At 44.4% G+C, this 19,548-nt stretch overlaps 1 protein-coding gene across 1 annotated transcript in view; it reads right to left on the reverse strand.

Annotated features, from left to right (window-relative positions):
- Nucleotides 1-19,548, reverse strand: part of LOC138528225 (extracellular calcium-sensing receptor-like) — a 194,234-nt gene that overhangs the window by 146,495 nt on the left and 28,191 nt on the right. The window contains exons 2-3 of the mRNA XM_069639682.1: nt 12,622-12,913; nt 9,326-10,168 (exon numbers count right to left, since the gene is read on the reverse strand). Of these exons, the coding sequence (XP_069495783.1) occupies nt 9,326-10,168; nt 12,622-12,913 (1,135 nt within the window). The remainder of the gene's footprint in view (nt 1-9,325; nt 10,169-12,621; nt 12,914-19,548) is intronic.

Consider the following 19,548-nt stretch of genomic DNA (forward strand, 5'->3'; position numbering starts at 1 on the left):
TGACAAACGATTCCATTCGGCCGGACATGCTCAGAGCGCCGGATTAGTGGAAAGACACAATGGTATCATAAAAAACAAGCTCGCTAAAACGTGTGCCGGCACCAAACTAAAATGGCCGGACGCCTTACCGATCGTGTTACTAGCCATGCGTACAACCCCTCAAACGAAGACTGGGCTCTCTCCATTTGAGGTGGTAATGGGGAGACCTGCCAATATCTGGGGTCTTCCGAAGCCTAGGGCATTGAGGAATGTAGAAAATGTATTGCTTTTTTTTTTTTTTTGGTTACCCTGCCTCATATTATTTCCTTGTTTTCACAAGTCCCCCTCCCAGCACTTATGTCTGCACTTACCATGCACTTGCCACCAGCTGGCCCTTTATTTTTTATCTTATTTATTCTACTATCGCATGTACTGCACTTTCCCCTCTCCCTTGCCCCTCGCACTTCCCTTCCCCCCTTCCCATGTACTTGCGCGATCTGAATGACACCTGGTCTAGTAAGATCGTTGTCTGTCTTCCCTTTGTTCCCCCTCCCTTGCCTCGTCGCGCCTTGAAACATTCGTGTATAGGCGCGTTATCAATGCCATATCATATCATGTCATATCAGGTACGATCAGCTAGGATTGACTTGACCCAACATGTTGCTTCTTGGGAGAAGTTGAAGTTGGTAAGCAGAGTGTTGCAGTTTGTCGTGATCTACCAGATCGAACGCGGCAGATAAGTCTAGTAGTAAAAGAATACTGAGGTTTCCGTTGTCCCTAATGATATCCATTTGGATTTTTAAGTCTAAGAGTGCTGTTACAGTGCTATGATTAGGCCAAAAGCCAGATTGTCTGGCACCTAGGAGGTGGTTCTCTTCCAAGTAATTTTGAATTTGAGAGTAGGCTATTTTATAAATTATTTTGAGCAGGAACGGCACAGTAGTTATTGGGCGACAATTTTTTTCGGAATCGCCGGGTCGAGGGTGGGGTTTTTAAGCAAATGGGTGACCCATGCTTCTTTGATGGTTGCAGGGACCCCCATAGAGGTTAATGAGATGTTAATAAATTTGGTGATGGTGGGTGCTAGCGTGGGAGCACATAATTTGACACATTTTGCTGGGAAGCAGTCTCCATTGCAATTAGTGGCTTTGAGTTTAGATATATTATCGAGCACTTGTTTTTGAGTGACCTGCAAGAATTTAAATGTTGTTGTGTAATTCATGGGTTCTAGGTCCGGTGATATGGAAGGTTTTTTTTTGCTGACCAGGGAAGTTTTTTTAGCTAGAATTTTGTTTTGGAGCGTGTCAATTTTAGCTGAGAGTGCATTTTGTATAGTGGTACACCATACTTTGCTGGTATTTATTGGAGTAGTTATAGGTAAGGGCTTTCCAGTTCTTTTAATATGGCAAAGAGCACTTTGGAATTTTTGTGTTTTGTCCAGCCCATTTCAGTTTGATGAGGGACATGTTTAGAATTTGCTGTCTTCTTTCCTTGCTCCACGTCTATTGCACGTGAAGTTCTATGCTCTTCATCCATTTCCACGCCATAGATTTCTTCTAAGTGACATTCTAAAGGCAAGGTGTCCTTGCTATGTTTATGAGCTTGAGAATAATGAGTGATTTCCTGACCACAACTCGGTTTTATTGGGGATATTTGCTTTGAGTGCTTATGGTGTCCTTTAAGGGGAACTCAATACCACATGATAGTCACTACTAGACCACTTTTGTAGTTGGTAAAATGAATTTGCTGCTACTTGAAGATTTTGAAAATACACCGTATGATTTTGAATTGTAACATTATACAGTCTCAACATTGGGCCCATATGTAAAATATGTGTTGATTTAATTCCCTGGTATTAAAGGGTTACAGAAAAATGCTAAGAAACCTCGCCATAAGTATGATCCTCTGATCCAAATGATGAAGAAAGCAAATTGTGAAGAAATGCGTATGTGAAGGTATCGTCTGAAAACACCCTCGATATCTTTAAGGCTATTAGGTTATGTAAACAGAAATTGAAAAATAGGGTAAAGCAACACCGTCAACATCTGTACCAACAGGACGGTGAGGATATGTTGGCTGCATTATTTCAACATCAAAATTCCAATTTCTGGACCATAACGAATGGACTAGAGTCTACACAAATAGTGAGCCAAATCTGAAAAATCGTGGGGTACTAATTTCTTGCAATTATGTAAGACTAAACAACCTTTAACTGTCAATCAGGCCTTGTTACTTAATACTGACTGGTATCTTACTTTGTCTGCACTGGCTATCGCACAGTTAATAGTAATATCTAATCCATCGAGGGCCTACGGCCCTAATGCTTTGGCTAATGTAGTGTTTAAGAAGAATTCAACACTGTGGTCCAAAATACTAGTAATATTATTTAATGATATCATAGCAACCAGGACAACCCCTAATTCATGGAGGGAATCCTATGTAATTCCTATATTTATGGCTAGGAATTACTGCCTGATATAAATAATGGATGCTGACTCAAAAATCTTTGCAACACTTTTGTTGCAACATATCGAGGAGTGGCTTAGTACTAATAACATTCTCAGTCTGTATCAAATAGGTTTTGGAAAATCAATTAGAACAGATTGTGGTGGGGCACTGCTCAAAAGTCTTCAGCATTCTGCTCTGCTCTGAAAGGGGGTGGCCAGCCTCTTTATATTGCATCCATGGGTTTATCGATGGCATTCGATAAAGTTGACTGTCCTACTCTGTGGAGGAAATTAGCCAAACTTGCATTACCAGGCAGCCTTTTGAGCATGTTAATACATCTACACAAATATTTCTGTATTCAAGAGCGGCTCAAAAGTGAGGGTTTGCTATCTCACTCAATTCCCATGGAGAATGGTCTAAGGCAGGGATGCACTTTGGCATCCTGCCTTTAGAAAATATATGTGGCAGACATATGAGAAAAGTTGTCCATTGCTTCATTTGTTCCTCCGAGAGTGGGTAAGGAAAAAATCATATGGGCTGCTTACGCTGATGCTTTCCTCCTTTTCGACCATACCTCCATCAGACTACAGCGCTAATTAGCTGCATTTGAATTATATATGGATAAAAACTATTTGACCCTTAATCCTCACAAGTCAGTAATCCTGCAGATGGGCAAATCGATGGCGGGTACATCTTTTTCCTGGACAATTGGTAAAACTAAATTGCAAACGAAATCTTCCATGGTTTATTTGGGGTTTTCTATCATTTGTAATCCCAAGAAATGTTTTTATAGGAGTTATGTGAGGGAGAAAACCTTGGACCTGATTAGTCAAATGAAAAAAGTAGACATGAAGTATGGGAAGTTTTCTGCCCTCCCAGTGCGTAATTCTACATTACCAAGGCTGACATATGGTTTAGAACTTTTCCCAGTATGTATTTTGACAGCACTCCAAGTCCTGAAGGCTTTAATATGGAGTTCAATATTCTATCATCTACGTAAATGTGTCCCTATCCGCGTTATTAGATATAAATTGGGATTACAATCGCTGGAGAGTTGGGTTTTCTGGAGCAGACTTCCGCTCTTTAGGAAATTCCACACTAACTCTACAGGGTCTCTTGACTCTATAGTGAGAAGGGAAGTGAGAGAGGCCATTTAGAAAGTGGATACATTTGTGAGTATATTAACGAATGTTGGATTATGTTAGCTGTTTTGAATATATCACCTGAAACCCTACTAACAAACCCAAATAAAGCAAAGGGAATTATTGTTCGTGATGATTGGTCGAATACTATTGACATGGTTATGAAATGTGGTCTTTGTAAGCATATTGCATCTCCTCAGAAAGAACTTGGATATGCCGAATTATACCTATGTTATTTTCCTAGCAAAAAGCTCTGTAATAAATGTATGCATTTTAGAATGAATGTTTTATTAAGACATTAAATCTCAAGTATAAGGAAAGGGCATTCAGATGTTCAATCTGTTTGTCGATTTTGTAAACAAACATCGGAAACAGAAACAATGACGCTTTTATTGTTGTACTGCAATGTTTTGAAGCTTCAGAGAATTGAATATTTTGGAACATGTGTAAATTCAAAGGAACATGGACAGTGGGAATTCTTATAGATGTCTATGTTGCATGGGAAAGCAGTTTCTTTGAAGCTGGCAGTTTTGAGTTTTCTAACCAGTGTTTGTAAATTATTTTAGTCGATTAAGTAAAAGGATTTTGATTCTAATGCTGCAGTAGGTTTTGTATTTGTGTGATGTTTTCTTTTTGTAAAGTTTTATTAAACCACACAAATAAACTAAGTACAAAATATACAAGGGCTTCTTTCCTCCAGTATTATGGGACTAGTAGTGCTGTATTGATTCCAAGATGTAATTTGCTATGACATATTAATCATTCTGGGATTATTTTTCCCAATAGCTCTATTACGTCACCTATTTTCTCTGAGTTGGATTCTTTCCTGCTTGGCTCTCCTAATCAGAGTTAGCTGAGTATTGCTTGTGGTAGCTGATTGCTTTTGTGGGGGTTGCGGTCAGGGTAGTTTAATTGTTTCAGTCTTATTGACCATTTCAGGTCTACCCTTAAAATCAGATATTTATTTACAGATAGTGAACCCCTTCTTAATCTGTGCTTTAAGGGTCTTGCTAGCATTTAGAACCTTCCTCTTAACTGAATGAACTGCACCTCTTAGCTGCTTCTGCCCCTCTGTCTTTTGTTTTCTGGATAGGAAATTAGTGTCTACTTAAAGCAACAAGAAGCAACATGCCAGCAAAACTCCCGTTCCATACTGCCGAAGGCAATATGCTGGCATTTCCCCCACATGGCAACATCCACTGAATGTCTCAGGCTTGGCTAGCATCTAACTCCAAGTAAACTCCTCCCAATTCATATGGGGTGACCTACAGCTCTAACCAGCCCCCCAAGGATCCCAGAACACTTTATGGAGGCTGAAAATACAACAGTCTGCACTTTTGAGAAAGATACAGAAAATGTGACAGCTCCAGTCTTGCAATAAGGTTAAGGTTTCACCAATAGGACCTAGAAAACCAAATCTAGGCATTAACCACCCTTTCCAGGCAGGTGAAAACCCAGAACATCATTGAACACTTTTTTCAGATTTTCTTTGCTGAATCCAGACAATGTTCAGACTAAAAAGTCTGTTCAGCTTCAACTTCAAATAATGCATCAATAGACATCCACATATTTTAAGACGATCACTTCTCTCTCTTATTTCATTCACAGACTGTCTGTCAGCTTTAATTAAGTCACTGATGTCATAATACTTTTTCATCCTAAACATTGGCCCTCATTACAAGATTGGTGAATGGGTTTACCGGCACCGGTAATGGTGCCGGTGCCGGTAAACCCATTCCGGCCTATCACAAGGTCTCCTGGCGGGACCCGCAATGGGCGACTGGTAAAACCAGGCGTCCATACCGGGTCCTGCAAGGAGGCCAGGGAGCTAACAACGGGCCCATTATAACGGGCCCGTTGTTAGCTCCATCCCCATTCCCATTGAGCCCTATGGGGGCTCGAATGGGAATAGGGATGGACCGGGTCCGGGTTCCTCGGACAAGGAAATAACGGGTCCGCCAAGGTTGGGATGGCCAGGTAAATCCTCATTTGAGGAACCCGGGCCCGGTTTGCGGTAAGGAGGCAACCATGCCGCTAAATGCGGCATGGTTACCTCCAACCTCGTAATGAGGGCCATTGACTCATTTGTTGACATGGGCTGGTTGGGAGATCTAATACTGAAAATAATTCTAAGAACATAATTGCTCCCAAATTCCAGTCAGATAAATTTCCCTGCCTGTTACTAAGAGAGCAAAACAACATATAAATACTGGTCCCTTTGTTCCAGTTTTGTTCACTAACTTAAATAACATATCCCTGTTCATGATATTGTAATATATGGGCTTCATGATGTATTTCTTATCTACATTTTTCTATTTTTCGATCAAAAGTTGTCTTTTTAACATATGTTTATTCCCTATTTTCTATATTTGACATTTGCCTGAATTTATTGTGCATTGAGTTTGCTTTTAATGTCACTGGTGCGTTGAGGATTAATACGCTGGAGGATTAATAAGACTGTCTAGACTTTAGAGAGGTCAGCACTCAGTTGCATGGCCCCCAGACCTTCAAAGAGGTCTGATTCCTTGCACATGGGCCATTGATCTACAGTTGCACTTGTCTATCTTCACACATACAGCCTTGTCCTCAACTCTTATTGTGCTCCTGATCTCATGTTTCAAATGCCCTCCAGATCACTTTCCTGGAATGCGTTTTCCACTATGTAGATCTCAAGTCCTGGATGACTTTTACTTCACTGTAAGCAGTTCCTCGTCGCTGTTGAATTATCAAGGATCCTTTCTATTGATGAGTTGAATGATCAAGGCTCTGTCCTATCGATGAAGTTGAATGATGTAGGCGCCTTCTTATTGATGGTGTTCAATGATCAAGGCTCCTTCCTGTTGATGGAGTTGAATGACCAAGGCTCCTTCCTATCGATGGATTTGAATGATCAAGGCTCCTCTCTATTGATGGAGTTCAATGATCAAGGCTCCTTCCTATTGATGGAGTTCAATGATCTGTTGTATGTGTTCTGACCGTGGCACAATTGTTTGTGGCCGAATTGATTTTGGTCAATTCGGCCACAAAGCCAATTTTGCTGTGGCCAAATCTGCCATAATTAAAAAAACACCTACCCCCACACACACCCCCCACCCATGCCCCTACTTACCTTTTCACCATCCGTGCATGTTCTGACCCTTCAGCGTCGGATCCATCCCTCCTACATGGGTCGGATCTGACACTGCAGGGCCTGCTTTAAAAAAAAAAGTATTTCCGTCCCCCGCCTCCAGTACTCCATAATCGGGAACAGTCTTGCTACCCCCAAAGACATTACTACTAAACATGGGGAACGGGGACACCCCTGTAACACCAGCTCCCCATGTTTGGTAGTGATTACCCAAATTGGTTGTTTCCAAACGATCAAATGGTACTGGCCAAATTCGGCCAGATGTTAAATACGGTCAATTGGAAATTACCAATTTGGGGAATACAGAAAGATCCAGGCCCCTTCCTATCAATGGATTTCATCAATCCGGACTCCTTCCTATCAATGGAGTTGAAAGATCAAGGGTCCTTCCTATCAATGGATTTCATCAAGCCGGACTCCTTCCTATCAATGGAGTTGAAAGATCAAGGGTCCTTCCTACTGATGGTGTTGAATAATCAAGGCTCTGTACTATCGATGAAGTTGAATGATCAAGGCTCCTTCCTATCGATGGAGTTGAATGATCAAGACTTCTTCCTATTGATGGAGTTGAAAGATCAAGGCTCCTTCCTATCGATGGAGTTGAGTGATCAAGGCCCCTTCCTATCGATGGAGTTGAATGATCAAGACTTCTTCCTATCGATGGAGTTGAATGATCAAGGCTCCTTTGTTTGTTTGTTTGTTTGTTTGTTTATTTATTTATAGCCTGCGCCAGACCCAAAGGTATCCGAGCGTGTGTGCAAGAATACTTTAAGCTTACAGGTTACAGTTACACATTCCAAGTAGATACAGGATTCATTGACAACAGGATAATGATTACTATCGATGGAGTTGAATTATCAAGGTTGCTTCCTATTGATGGTGTTCAATGATCAAGGCTCCTTCCTATCGATGGAGTTGAGCTATCAAGGCCCCTTCCTATCGATGGAGTTGAATGATCAAGACTTCTTCCTATCGACGGAGTTGAATGATCAAGGCTACTTTGTTTGTTTTTTTGTTTATTTATTTATAGCCTGCGCCAGACCCAAAGGTATCCGAGCGTGTGTGCAAGAATACTTTAAGCTTACAGGTTACAGTTACACATTCCAAGTAGATACAGGATTCATTGACAATAGGATAATGATTACTATCAATGGAGTTGAATTATCAAGGTTGCTTCCTATTGATGGTGTTCAATGATCAAGGCTCCTTCCTATTGATGGAGTTGAAGAATCTGTTGTATATGTTTTTACTGTGGCACAATTGTTCGTGGCCAAATTAACTTTGGTCAATTTGGCAGCAAAGCCAATTTTGCTGCGCCCAAATCTGCCATAATTAAAAAAAAAACACTTACCCCCACACACACCCCCACCCATGCCCCTACTTACCTTTTCACCAGCCGTGCATGTTCTGATCCTGCAGTGTCAGATCCATTCCTCCTACGTGGGTCGGATCCGACACCACAGGGCCCGCTTTTTAAAAAGAAATGTATTTTTGTCCGCCACCGCCATACCGCCGTAAGCGGGGGACAGCCTTGATACCCCCAAAGGCCATCACTACCAAACATGGGGAGCGGGGACACCCCTGTAATCCCCGCTCCTCATGTTTGGTAGTGATTACCCAAATTGATTTTCTCCAAACTATCAAATGGTACTGGCCGAATTCAGCCAGATGTTCAATACGGTCAATTGGAAATTACCAATTTGGGTAATACCGAAAGATCCAGGCCCCTTCCTATCAATGGAGTTGAAAGATCAAGGGTCCTTCCTACTGATGGTGTTGAATAATCAAGGCTCTGTACTATCGATGAAGTTGAATGATCAAGGCTCCTTCCTATCGATGGAGTTGAATGATCAAGGCACCTTCTTATCGATGGAGTTGAATGATCAAGGCCCCTTCCTATCGATGGAGTTGAATGATCAAGGCCCCTTCCTATCAATGGATTTGAATGATCAAGGCCCCTTCCTATCGATGGAGTTGAATTATCATGGCACCTTCCTATTGATGGAGTTGAATGATCAAGGCCCCTTCCTATCGATGGAGTTGAATGATCAAGGCCCCTTCCTATCAATGGATTTGAATGATCAAGGCCCCTTCCTATCGATGGAGTTGAATTATCAAAGCTCCTTCCTATCGATGGAGTTGAATGATCAAGGACCCTTCCTATCGATGGAGTTGAATTATCAAGGCTCCTTCCTATCGATGGAGTTGAATGATCAAGGCCCCTTCCTATCAATGGCGTTGAATTATCAAGGCACCTTTCTATAGATGGAGTTGAATGATCAAGGCTCCTTTCTATCGATGGAGGTTGAATGATCAAGGTTGCTTCCTATTGATGGTGTTTAATGATCAAGGCTCCTTCCTATTGATGGTAATGATCAAGGCTCCTTCCTATTAATGGAGTTGAATGATTAAAGCTCCTTCCTATTAATGGAGTTGAATGATCAAGGCTCTTTCCTATTCATAGATCTGGCATTGCATCTGGCATTGCATTAAGTCCCTCAATTTGATACCAACATTCTTTACCACAATTTATTCAGTGTTCAAAATAATTTGTATAACAGGAATACATTTACAATTCTTTTTTTTTAGTCATATATTCATGAATATAATTCAAATAATTTTCACTGACCTGCCATGGTTGCATGTCCTTGATATTTGCGCAGGAGCCATTGGCGAAGGGTCCTCTGCCCACTCTGCAGGAAATCAGAGTTTTTAAAGCATGAGCGAATGCATAGGTTGCCAAATAGGTTTGGTAAGTGAAGCTCATTTCATAGAGTTCAAACAAAGACATGGCTTTTTCGTTCATCCCCTCATTTCTCGAGCAATACATTGACTGTCTTCCCAGCTGTTCCACGTCAGCATTTATAACACTTTTTACATCCAACCATTGGCAGTCAAATGCTTTTTCCCAAAATCTCTTAAGGAAGATATCTTCAGGAAATCTGTTAGGATGGAGGCTTTTGAGAAACTCCTCAAATCCTGGAATCCAGTTTGCATAAGGTTTAATACCTAGTGTCCCATTGAATATCTTCCATGCCTGATGTGTGTATAGTCCTGGGGATATAGAAAATGATGGAGCAAATATCCAGGTCTTCCCAGTGACATTCTGAGCATACAAAGTCTCCACTAAAACCTTTACATGTGAAGCTGCACTGTAAATAATAACCACCTTGACGGAAGATGCTTGTACCACTTCAATAACTCGTAGGACTTTTTCCATGGAGTACCGGATGTGAATTTTGTCCATAAAAGCCACGCAGCGGCCATTTTCTTCAATTGTCCTCTTTATTAGCAGGCCTCCTTGCAAGCCTGACTCATCATCAGAAGTTATCATTCCCACCCATGTCCAACCAAAATGCTCTATTAACTTTGCTAGGACGATATTCTGAAAATGGCTGGCAGGAACAGTGCGGAGGAAGGAGGGGAACAGGACCTTGTCACTTAGGGTGGCGATAGCGGCTGAGTGGCTGATCTATCAAACATTAAAATAAAGAAAGACAACATGTAATACATGCAGCGGGTGCATACTGCAGATCAGTCATCTTGCATTTTCTTATGGTGCAAAAGAGTCAACCCATATTGCATGTGGACCTCCTTTGTATTGCACAAGCATATGTAATGCCAGTTAGGTTCTCTGCGCGTGCAACCGCCAGGAGGTGGCACATATGCACAGCTCAACCTGAAAGTGCAATTTCCAAGATGGAAAAGGAGTGCCTCAGGGACTGGCCTGGCAGACATATGAAGGATCTGGACCACACTTGGGTATAAGGATAACATTTATAAATGCATCTATATTAATACCAATGCAGATAACAAGACTCTCATTCCTACCCACATCAAAGTGGCAGGAGAAGAAAATACTGTCATGTACAGGCCATCTTCATAACTTGAGTAGACTTTGCAAAGTCGACCAAGGACGATGCCCATCGTGAATCAGGGAATACACGAAAGATAAAAACAAAGAAGAAATAGAATGTGTTGCTTCTTGGTTTTGAGAATGATCTGTGATGTGGCTTTCTTTTTCTAATCATGTCACCCTTCAATCTGGGATGAAGAACTCTGTGGGGCTTCATGCATCTCTGCATGGTCTATTGAAAGGCACCAACATCTGCCTCTTGTGTGAGATTCTTAAGAGGAGCACAGAATGAGCTCAGAGTGGGCAGTGAGTGAAGCCACCCACATTTCCACCAGCACTTCTATGATGCTTGCTATGCGTGCAACGGCTTCATATGTGATAACGGGAGCTTCTGTCATGTGTTCTGCAAGATGGAGTCTGGCATTCCCCATGGCCCTATGTGTGTTCCCTCATGCTTCTTCTGCATGCTGTTTCCTTTATCTTGTTTTTACAAATCCTGCAGTACTATTGGTAGACCATAGAAGAAACAAAGGGCTCCTGGCTAGGCCCTGACCTACTCAGGTAGATTTCAAACTATATAGTGAAATGATCAGGGTGACGGAACCCATATACACTCTTCAGATCAACCCTACATGAAGAAAAAGAAAAACATTGCTCTTGTTCGCAGTGTGAACAAAACTGAATTTTGCCCCAATGTTTTTAATGCAGAAAATATTGTTTTCAAATTGGTTCTTCAAAGCAGGATACTTATTAATAACAAAAATCTGTGTACAATACACAAATGTTCTGTCCAGTTAAACTGACTGGAATTGAATGCAAATGGACATGTATCATCCCTTACAGGATTGAGGTATTTCGGTACACAAATAACATGTAAGTAAAGTACAATACAGTACACGATTGACAGTGTTGATAATACAAACTGGAGACAAAAAAAGGTAGACGACACTACTGTGTTTCGGCCAATTCATCAGCTATTCCATAAAGCTGGCAAATTGTTGTCCTTCATCAGGAGACCAACAGTAAAGGCATTTCGACAGAAGGTCACAACAAAGTGGTGCGCACCATTATACAGACAGTCCAAGATATCGCTGCATTGAATTGGAGCTTTCTGCAGCATAGACAAGCAATTTGTGTGCAACAACATAATTTGTGCAGCATTTTGAGGCACATTTGTATTGTCCGGGGCTGTGAGAGAACCACAGCATGAAAGCAAGTATTTTAGAAAGAGGCAGCATGTGCAAAGTTGTCATTATTTGCACCTTTTGAATGATATCTATGCAATCAATGTAATGAAAAGAATTCCTCATGTCCTCGCCTTGACAGAACAGTGTTTGTTAATAAGGCTTATGTTTGGCATGCTTGTCTATTTTAAATTATTACATTTACTGATTGTTATCACATGTAATGGAACAAATATTCCCCTCCTATGTTCTCCTAATTTCCCAGTCACAACACACACACCAACAACTATCACATTCACAAGTTCTCCATCAAAATGTACGCTCCCAAACCTCTCGCTCCTTCTCTGGCCTCTTGTCCACTGTTCTCTCTCTAGCCTATTGCCCTGCTCCGTCTCTGTCCCAGCACTCCCTCTTTGACCCACTTGTTATTGCTCTCTCTGTGGCACAATGCTTCTTCGTCGGGCCACTTCTCCTCCATGCCATGTTGCCCGCTATTCTCTGTCTAGCCGCTTGCCCTGCTTCGTCTTTGATCCACCACTCCCCCCTCTGCCATATTGACCGCTATTCCCTCTCTCGCTGCTTGCCCTGAATGTCCTTTCAACTTTTATTCCCCAAACCTTGGAATTGTTATTTGTTTTAAAAAAAAATAACTGCAGCTTTTTTACTTTTAAAAATGTATGTTTTTACAAAAAATGTCATCTTCGAGTTTGACTGAATTCATTGTTTTTTAGAAATCGCAAAATAACTATCAATTGAGGGGTTTGATTTTACCCCAACATCATTATTATTATTATTATTATTATTATGATTATTATTATTATGATTATTATTATATTATCACTATTACTATTACTCCAACATCTGCATTAAAAGGTGCCCATTTACCTGAGGATAGCGAAGGATTCCTGTGATCCTGGCCATAGAGAGCGTTGAGGGGGACAGTGTCTCCCCGATGATCCCAGCCAGAGGTGGACGCATCGGGCATCTGTATCCAGGGACGGGCCCCTTATTACCAGAGAGTAGGTCCAAGGTCGCCTGGACAGCCTTGATCTCGGACAAGCAGGAGTCAAAGATCCTGAAACCCAGGGTGATGTTTGGTAGGAAATTGGGAGTTTGGTTTATTTCTTTTATTGCAAAAACCACGGCCAGGATGGTCCGATAATATCGAATGAACAACCTGCAAATGTATAAGGAATATTTATTAGCAACAATAAAACAAGAGGATGTTGCAAGATTGCAACATGTGAACAGAAATGACAGCCTGCGAAATCCAGCCAACCATATGAAGCTGGATATGTTTAGATTAAGGGCCTACTTCACAGAAATGCTTTATAATGGCAAAACCTCATCGAAAACGCTCTATGAATGAGGTCTAAGAGTGACAGCAAAACCTGGCCTGTCTTCTCTCTGGAAACACATACAGGTCGCAAATGCTTCTGAACCAGTGCTCAGAAGCACACGTTCTGAGATAGAATCAGTCTGGATTTCCCTGCGTTATCAGAGTTACACAATGCTAGAAATAGCCTTCCGTTTAGAGTGGAATTGTTACCGATATGGCAGTGTTAAAAAAAGAACAGCAGCTGCTCTCATACACAGTGAACACTGAGAACTAAACGCATAGTGAGTGCTAGCGAAGGCCCAGGCAGTGGAGATGATGAGAAGTCTAGTAGACATTGAGAACTACACGCGTAGTGAGTGCTAGCGAAGGCCCAGACAGTGGAGATGTTGAGAAGTCTAGTAAACAGTGAGAACTACACGCGTAGTGAGTGCTAGCGAAGGCCCAGGCAGTGGAGATGATGAGAAGTCTAGTAGACTTTGAGAACTACACGCGTAGTGAGTGCTAGCGAAGGCCTAGGCAGTGGAGATGATGAGAAGTCTAGTAGACATTGAGAACTACACGCGTAGTGAGTGCTAGCGAAGGCCCAGGCAGTGGAGATGATGAGAAGTCTAGTCGACAGTGAGAACTATACGCGTAGTGAGTGCTAGCGAAAGCCCAGGCAGTGGAGATGTTGAGAAGTCTAGTAAACAGTGAGACCTAAACGCGTAGTGAGTGCTAGCGAAGGCCCAGGCAGTGGAGATGTTGAGAAGTCTAGTACTCAGTGAGAACTACACACATAGTGAGTGCTAGCGAAGGCCCAGGCAGTGGAGATGATGAGAAGTCTAGTAGACATTGAGAACTACACGCGTAGTGAGTGCTAGCGAAGGCCCAGGCAGTGGAGATGATGAGAAATCTAGTAGACATTGAGAACTACACGCGTAGTGAGTGCTAGCGAAGGCCCAGACAGTGGAGATGTTGAGAAGTCTAGTAGACAGTGAGAACCACGTGCGTAGTGAGTGCTAGCGAAGGCCCAGGCAGTGGAGATGATGAGAAGTCTAGTAAACAGTGAGAACTACACGCGTAGTGAGTGCTAGCGAAGGCCCAGGCAGTGGAGATGTTGAGAAGTCTAGTAGACAGTGAGAACTACACGCGTAGTGAGTGCTAGCGAAGGCCCAGGCAGTGGAGATGATGAGAAGTCTAGAACACAGAACTACACACGTAGTGAGTGCTAGCGAAGGCCCAGGCAGTGGAGATGAAGAGAAGTCTAGTAGACATTGAGAACTACACGCGTAGTGAGTGCTAGCGAAGGCCCAGGCAGTGGAGATGATGAGAAGTCTAGTAGACTTTGAGAACTACACGCGTAGTGAGTGCTAGCGAAGGCCCAGGCCGTGGAGATGATGAGAAGTCTAGTAGACATTGAGAACTACACGCGTAGTGAGTGCTAGCGAAGGCCCAGGCAGTGGAGATGATGAGAAGTCTAGTAGTCATTGAGAACTACACGCGTAGTGAGTGCTAGCGAAGGCCCAGGCCGTGGAGATGATGAGAAGTCTAGTAGACAGTGAGAACTACACGCGTAGTGAGTGCTAGCGAAGGCCCAGGCAGTGGAGATGATGAGAAGTCTAGAACACAGAACTACACACGTAGTGAGTGCTAGCGAAGGCCCAGGCAGTGGAGATGATGAGAAGTCTAGTAGACATTGAGAACTACACGCGTAGTGAGTGCTAGCGAAGGCCCAGGCAGTGGAGATGATGAGAAGTCTAGTAGACTTTGAGAACTACACGCGTAGTGAGTGCTAGCGAAGGCCCAGGCAGTGGAGATGATGAGAAGTCTAGTAGACTTTGAGAACTACACGCGTAGTGAGTGCTAGCGAAGGCCCAGGCCGTGGAGATGATGAGAAGTCTAGTAGACATTGAGAACTACACGCGTAGTGAGTTCTAGCGAAGGCCCAGGCAGTGGAGATGATGAGAAGTCTAGTAGTCATTGAGAACTACACGCGTAGTGAGTGCTAGCGAAGGCCCAGGCCGTGGAGATGATGAGAAGTCTAGTAAACAGTGAGAACTACACGCATAGTGAGTGCTAGCGAAGGCCCAGGCAGTGGAGATGTTGAGAAGTCTAGTACACAGTGAGAACTACACACGTAGTGAGTGCTAGCGAAGGCCCAGGCAGTGGAGATGTTGAGAAGTCTAGTAGACATTGAGAACTACACGTGTAATGAGTGCTAGCGAAGGCCCAGACAGTGGAAATGTTGGGAAGTCTAGTAGAGAGTGAGAACTACACATGTAGTGAGTGCTAGCGAAGGCCCAGCCAGTGGAGATAGTGAGAAGTCTAGTAGACAGTGAGAACTACACATGTAGTGAGTGCTAGCGAAGGCCCAGGAAGTGGAGATGATGAGAAGTCTAGCAGACAGTGAGAACTGCAGGTGTAGTGAGTGCTAGCGAAGGCCCAGGCAGTGGCGATGTTGAGAAGTCTAGTAGACAGTGAGAACTACACGTGTAATGAGTGCTAGCGAAGGCCCAGACAGTGGAAATGTTGAGAAGTCTAGTAGAGAGTGAGAACTACACATGTAGTGAGTGCTAGCGAAGGCCCAGCCAGTGGAGATAGTGAGAAGTCTAGTAGACAGTGAGAACTACACGTGTAGTGAGTGCTAGTGAAGGCCCAGCCAGTGGAAATGTTGAGAAGTCTAGCAGATAGTGAGAACTACACGTGTAGTGAGTGCTAGCGAAGGCCTAGACAGTGGAGATGTTGAGAAATCTAGCAGACAGTGAGAACTGCAGGTGTAGTGAGTGCTAGCGAAGGCCCAGCCAGTGGAAATGTTGAGAAGTCTAGCAGATAGTGAGAACTACACGTGTAGTGAGTGCTAGCGAAGGCCTAGACAGTGGAGATGTTGAGAAATCTAGCAGACAGTGAGAACTGCAGGTGTAGTGAGTGCTAGCGAAGGCCAAGGAAGTGGAGATGTTGAGAAATCTAGCAGACAGTGAGAACTGCAGGTGTAGTGAGTGCTAGCGAAGGCCAAGGAAGTGGAGATGTTGAGAAGTCTAGTAGACAGTGAGAACTACACGTGTAGTGAGTGCTAGCGAAGGCCTAGACAGTGGAGATGTTGAGAAATCTAGTAGACAGTGAGAACTACACGCGTAGTGAGTGCTAGCGAAGGCCCAGGCAGTGGAGATGATGAGAAGTCTAGTAGACAGTGAGAACTACACGTGTAATGAGTGCTAGCGAAGGCCCAGACAGTGGAAATGTTGAGAAGTCTAGTAGAGAGTGAGAACTACACATGTAGTGAGTGCTAGCGAAGGCCCAGCCAGTGGAGATAGTGAGAAGTCTAGTAGACAGTGAGAACTACACGTGTAGTGAGTGCTAGCGAAGGCCCAGCCAGTGGAAATGTTGAGAAGTCTAGCAGATAGTGAGAACTACACGTGTAGTGAGTGCTAGCGAAGGCCCAGCCAGTGGAAATGTTGAGAAGTCTAGCAGATAGTGAGAACTACACGTGTAGTGAGTGCTAGCGAAGGCCTAGACAGTGGAGATGTTGAGAAATCTAGCAGACAGTGAGAACTGCAGGTGTAGTGAGTGCTAACGAAGGCCCAGGCAGTGGCGATGTTGAGAAATCTAGTAGACAGTGAGAACTACAAGCATAGCTAGTGCTAACGAAGGCCCAGGCAGTGGAGATGTTGAGAAGTCTAGTAGACAGTGAGAACCACGTGCGTAGTGGGTGCTAGCGAAGGCCCAGGCAGTGGAGATGATGAGAAGTCTAGTAGACAGTGAGAACTACACGCGTAGTGAGTGCTAGCGAAGGCCCAGGCAGTGGAGATGTTGAGAAGTCTAGCAGACAGTGAGAACTACAAGCATAGCTAGTGCTAGCGAAGGCCCAGGCAGTGGAGATGTTGAGAAGTCTAGTAGACAGTGAGAACCGCGTGCGTAGTGGGTGCTAGCGAAGGCCAAGGAAGTGGAGATGTTGAGAACTCTAGTAGACAGTGAGAACTACACGCGTAGTGAGTGCTAGCGAAGGCCCAGGCAGTGGAGATGTTGAGAAGTCTAGCAGACAGTGAGAACTACAAGCATAGCTAGTGCTAGCGAAGGCCCAGGCAGTGGAGATGTTGAGAAGTCTAGTAGACAGTGAGAACTACACATGCAGTGAGTGCTAGCGAAGGCCCAGCCAGTGGAGATAGTGAGAAGTCTAGTAGACAGTGAGAACTACACATGCAGTGAGTGCTAGCGAAGGCCCAGCCAGTGGAGATAGTGAGAAGTCTAGTAGACAGTGAGAACTACACATGTAGTGAGTGCTAGCGAAGGCCCAGCCAGTGGAAATGTTGAGAAGTCTAGCAGACAGTGAGAACTACACGTGTAGTGAGTGCTAGCGAAGGCCCAGCCAGTGGAAATGTTGAGAAGTCTAGCAGACAGTGAGAACTGCAGGTGTAGTGAGTGCTAGCGAAGGCCCAGGCAGTGGAGATGTTGAGAAGTCTAGTAGACAGTGAGAACTACAAGCATAGCTAGTGCTAGCGAAGGCCCAGGAAGTGGAGATGATGAGAAGTCTAGTAGACATTGAGAACTACACGCGTAGTGAGTTCTAGCGAAGGCCCAGGCAGTGGAGATGATGAGAAGTCTAGTAGACAGTGAGAACCACGTGCGTAGTGGGTGCTAGCGAAGGCCCAGGCAGTGGAGATGTTGAGAAGTCTAGTAGACAGTGAGAACCGCGTGCGTAGTGGGTGCTAGCGAAGGCCCAGGCAGTGGAGATGTTGAGAAGTCTAGCAGACAGTGAGAACTGCAGGTGTAGTGAGTGCTAACGAAGGCCCAGGCAGTGGCGATGTTGAGAAGTCTAGTAGACAGTGAGAACTACAAGCATAGCTAGTGCTAGCGAAGGCCCAGGCAGTGGAGATGTTGAGAAGTCTAGTAGACAGTGAGAACCGCGTGCGTAGTGGGTGCTAGCGAAGGCCCAGGCAGTGGAGATGTTGAGAAGTCTAGTAGACAGTGAGAACCGCGTGCGTAGTGGGTGCTAGCGAAGGCCCAGGCAGTGGAGATGTTGAGAAGTCTAGCAGACAGTGAGAACTACAAGCATAGCTAGTGCTAACGAAGGCCCAGGCAGTGGAGATGTTGACAAGTCTAGTAGACAGTGAGAACCACGTGCGTAGTGGGTGCTAGCGAAGGCCCAGGCAGTGGAGATGTTGAGAAGTCTAGCAGACAGTGAGAACTACAAGCATAGCTAGTGCTAACGAAGGCCCAGGCAGTGGAGATGTTGACAAGTCTAGTAGACAGTGAGAACCACGTGCGTAGTGGGTGCTAGCGAAGGCCCAGGCAGTGGAGATGTTGAGAAGTCTAGCAGACAGTGAGAACTACAAGCATAGCTAGTGCTAACGAAGGCCCAGGCAGTGGAGATGTTGACAAGTCTAGTAGACAGTGAGAACCACGTGCGTAGTGGGTGCTAGCGAAGGCCCAGGCAGTGGAGATGTTGAGAAGTCTAGCAGACAGTGAGAACTACAAGCATAGCTAGTGCTAACGAAGGCCCAGGCAGTGGAGATGTTGACAAGTCTAGTAGACAGTGAGAACCACGTGCGTAGTGGGTGCTAGCGAAGGCCCAGGCAGTGGAGATGTTGAGAAGTCTAGCAGACAGTGAGAACTACAAGCATAGCTAGTGCTAACGAAGGCCCAGGCAGTGGAGATGTTGACAAGTCTAGTAGACAGTGAGAACCACGTGCGTAGTGGGTGCTAGCGAAGGCCCAGGCAGTGGAGATGTTGGGAAGTCTAGCAGACAGTGAGAACTACAAGCATAGCTAGTGCTAACGAAGGCCCAGGCAGTGGAGATGTTGACAAGTCTAGTAGACAGTGAGAACCACGTGCGTAGTGGGTGCTAGCGAAGGCCCAGGCAGTGGAGATGTTGAGAAGTCTAGCAGACAGTGAGAACTACAAGCATAGCTAGTGCTAACGAAGGCCCAGGCAGTGGAGATGTTGACAAGTCTAGTAGACAGTGAGAACCACGTGCGTAGTGGGTGCTAGCGAAGGCCCAGGCAGTGGAGATGTTGAGAAGTCTAGCAGACAGTGAGAACTACAAGCATAGCTAGTGCTAACGAAGGCCCAGGCAGTGGAGATGTTGACAAGTCTAGTAGACAGTGAGAACCACGTGCGTAGTGGGTGCTAGCGAAGGCCCAGGCAGTGGAGATGTTGAGAAGTCTAGCAGACAGTGAGAACTACAAGCATAGCTAGTGCTAACGAAGGCCCAGGCAGTGGAGATGTTGACAAGTCTAGTAGACAGTGAGAACCACGTGCGTAGTGGGTGCTAGCGAAGGCCCAGGCAGTGGAGATGTTGAGAAGTCTAGCAGACAGTGAGAACTACAAGCATAGCTAGTGCTAACGAAGGCCCAGGCAGTGGAGATGTTGACAAGTCTAGTAGACAGTGAGAACCACGTGCGTAGTGGGTGCTAGCGAAGGCCCAGGCAGTGGAGATGTTGAGAAGTCTAAGGCAGGAAACCTCGGGCCAAGCAAGTCTACAGCAGATGATAAATGCT

Source organism: Ambystoma mexicanum, chromosome 7q (genome assembly GCF_040938575.1).
Source record: "Ambystoma mexicanum isolate Mex_15411 chromosome 7q, UKY_AmexF1_1, whole genome shotgun sequence".
NCBI classification, from domain to species: domain Eukaryota; kingdom Metazoa; phylum Chordata; class Amphibia; order Caudata; family Ambystomatidae; genus Ambystoma; species Ambystoma mexicanum.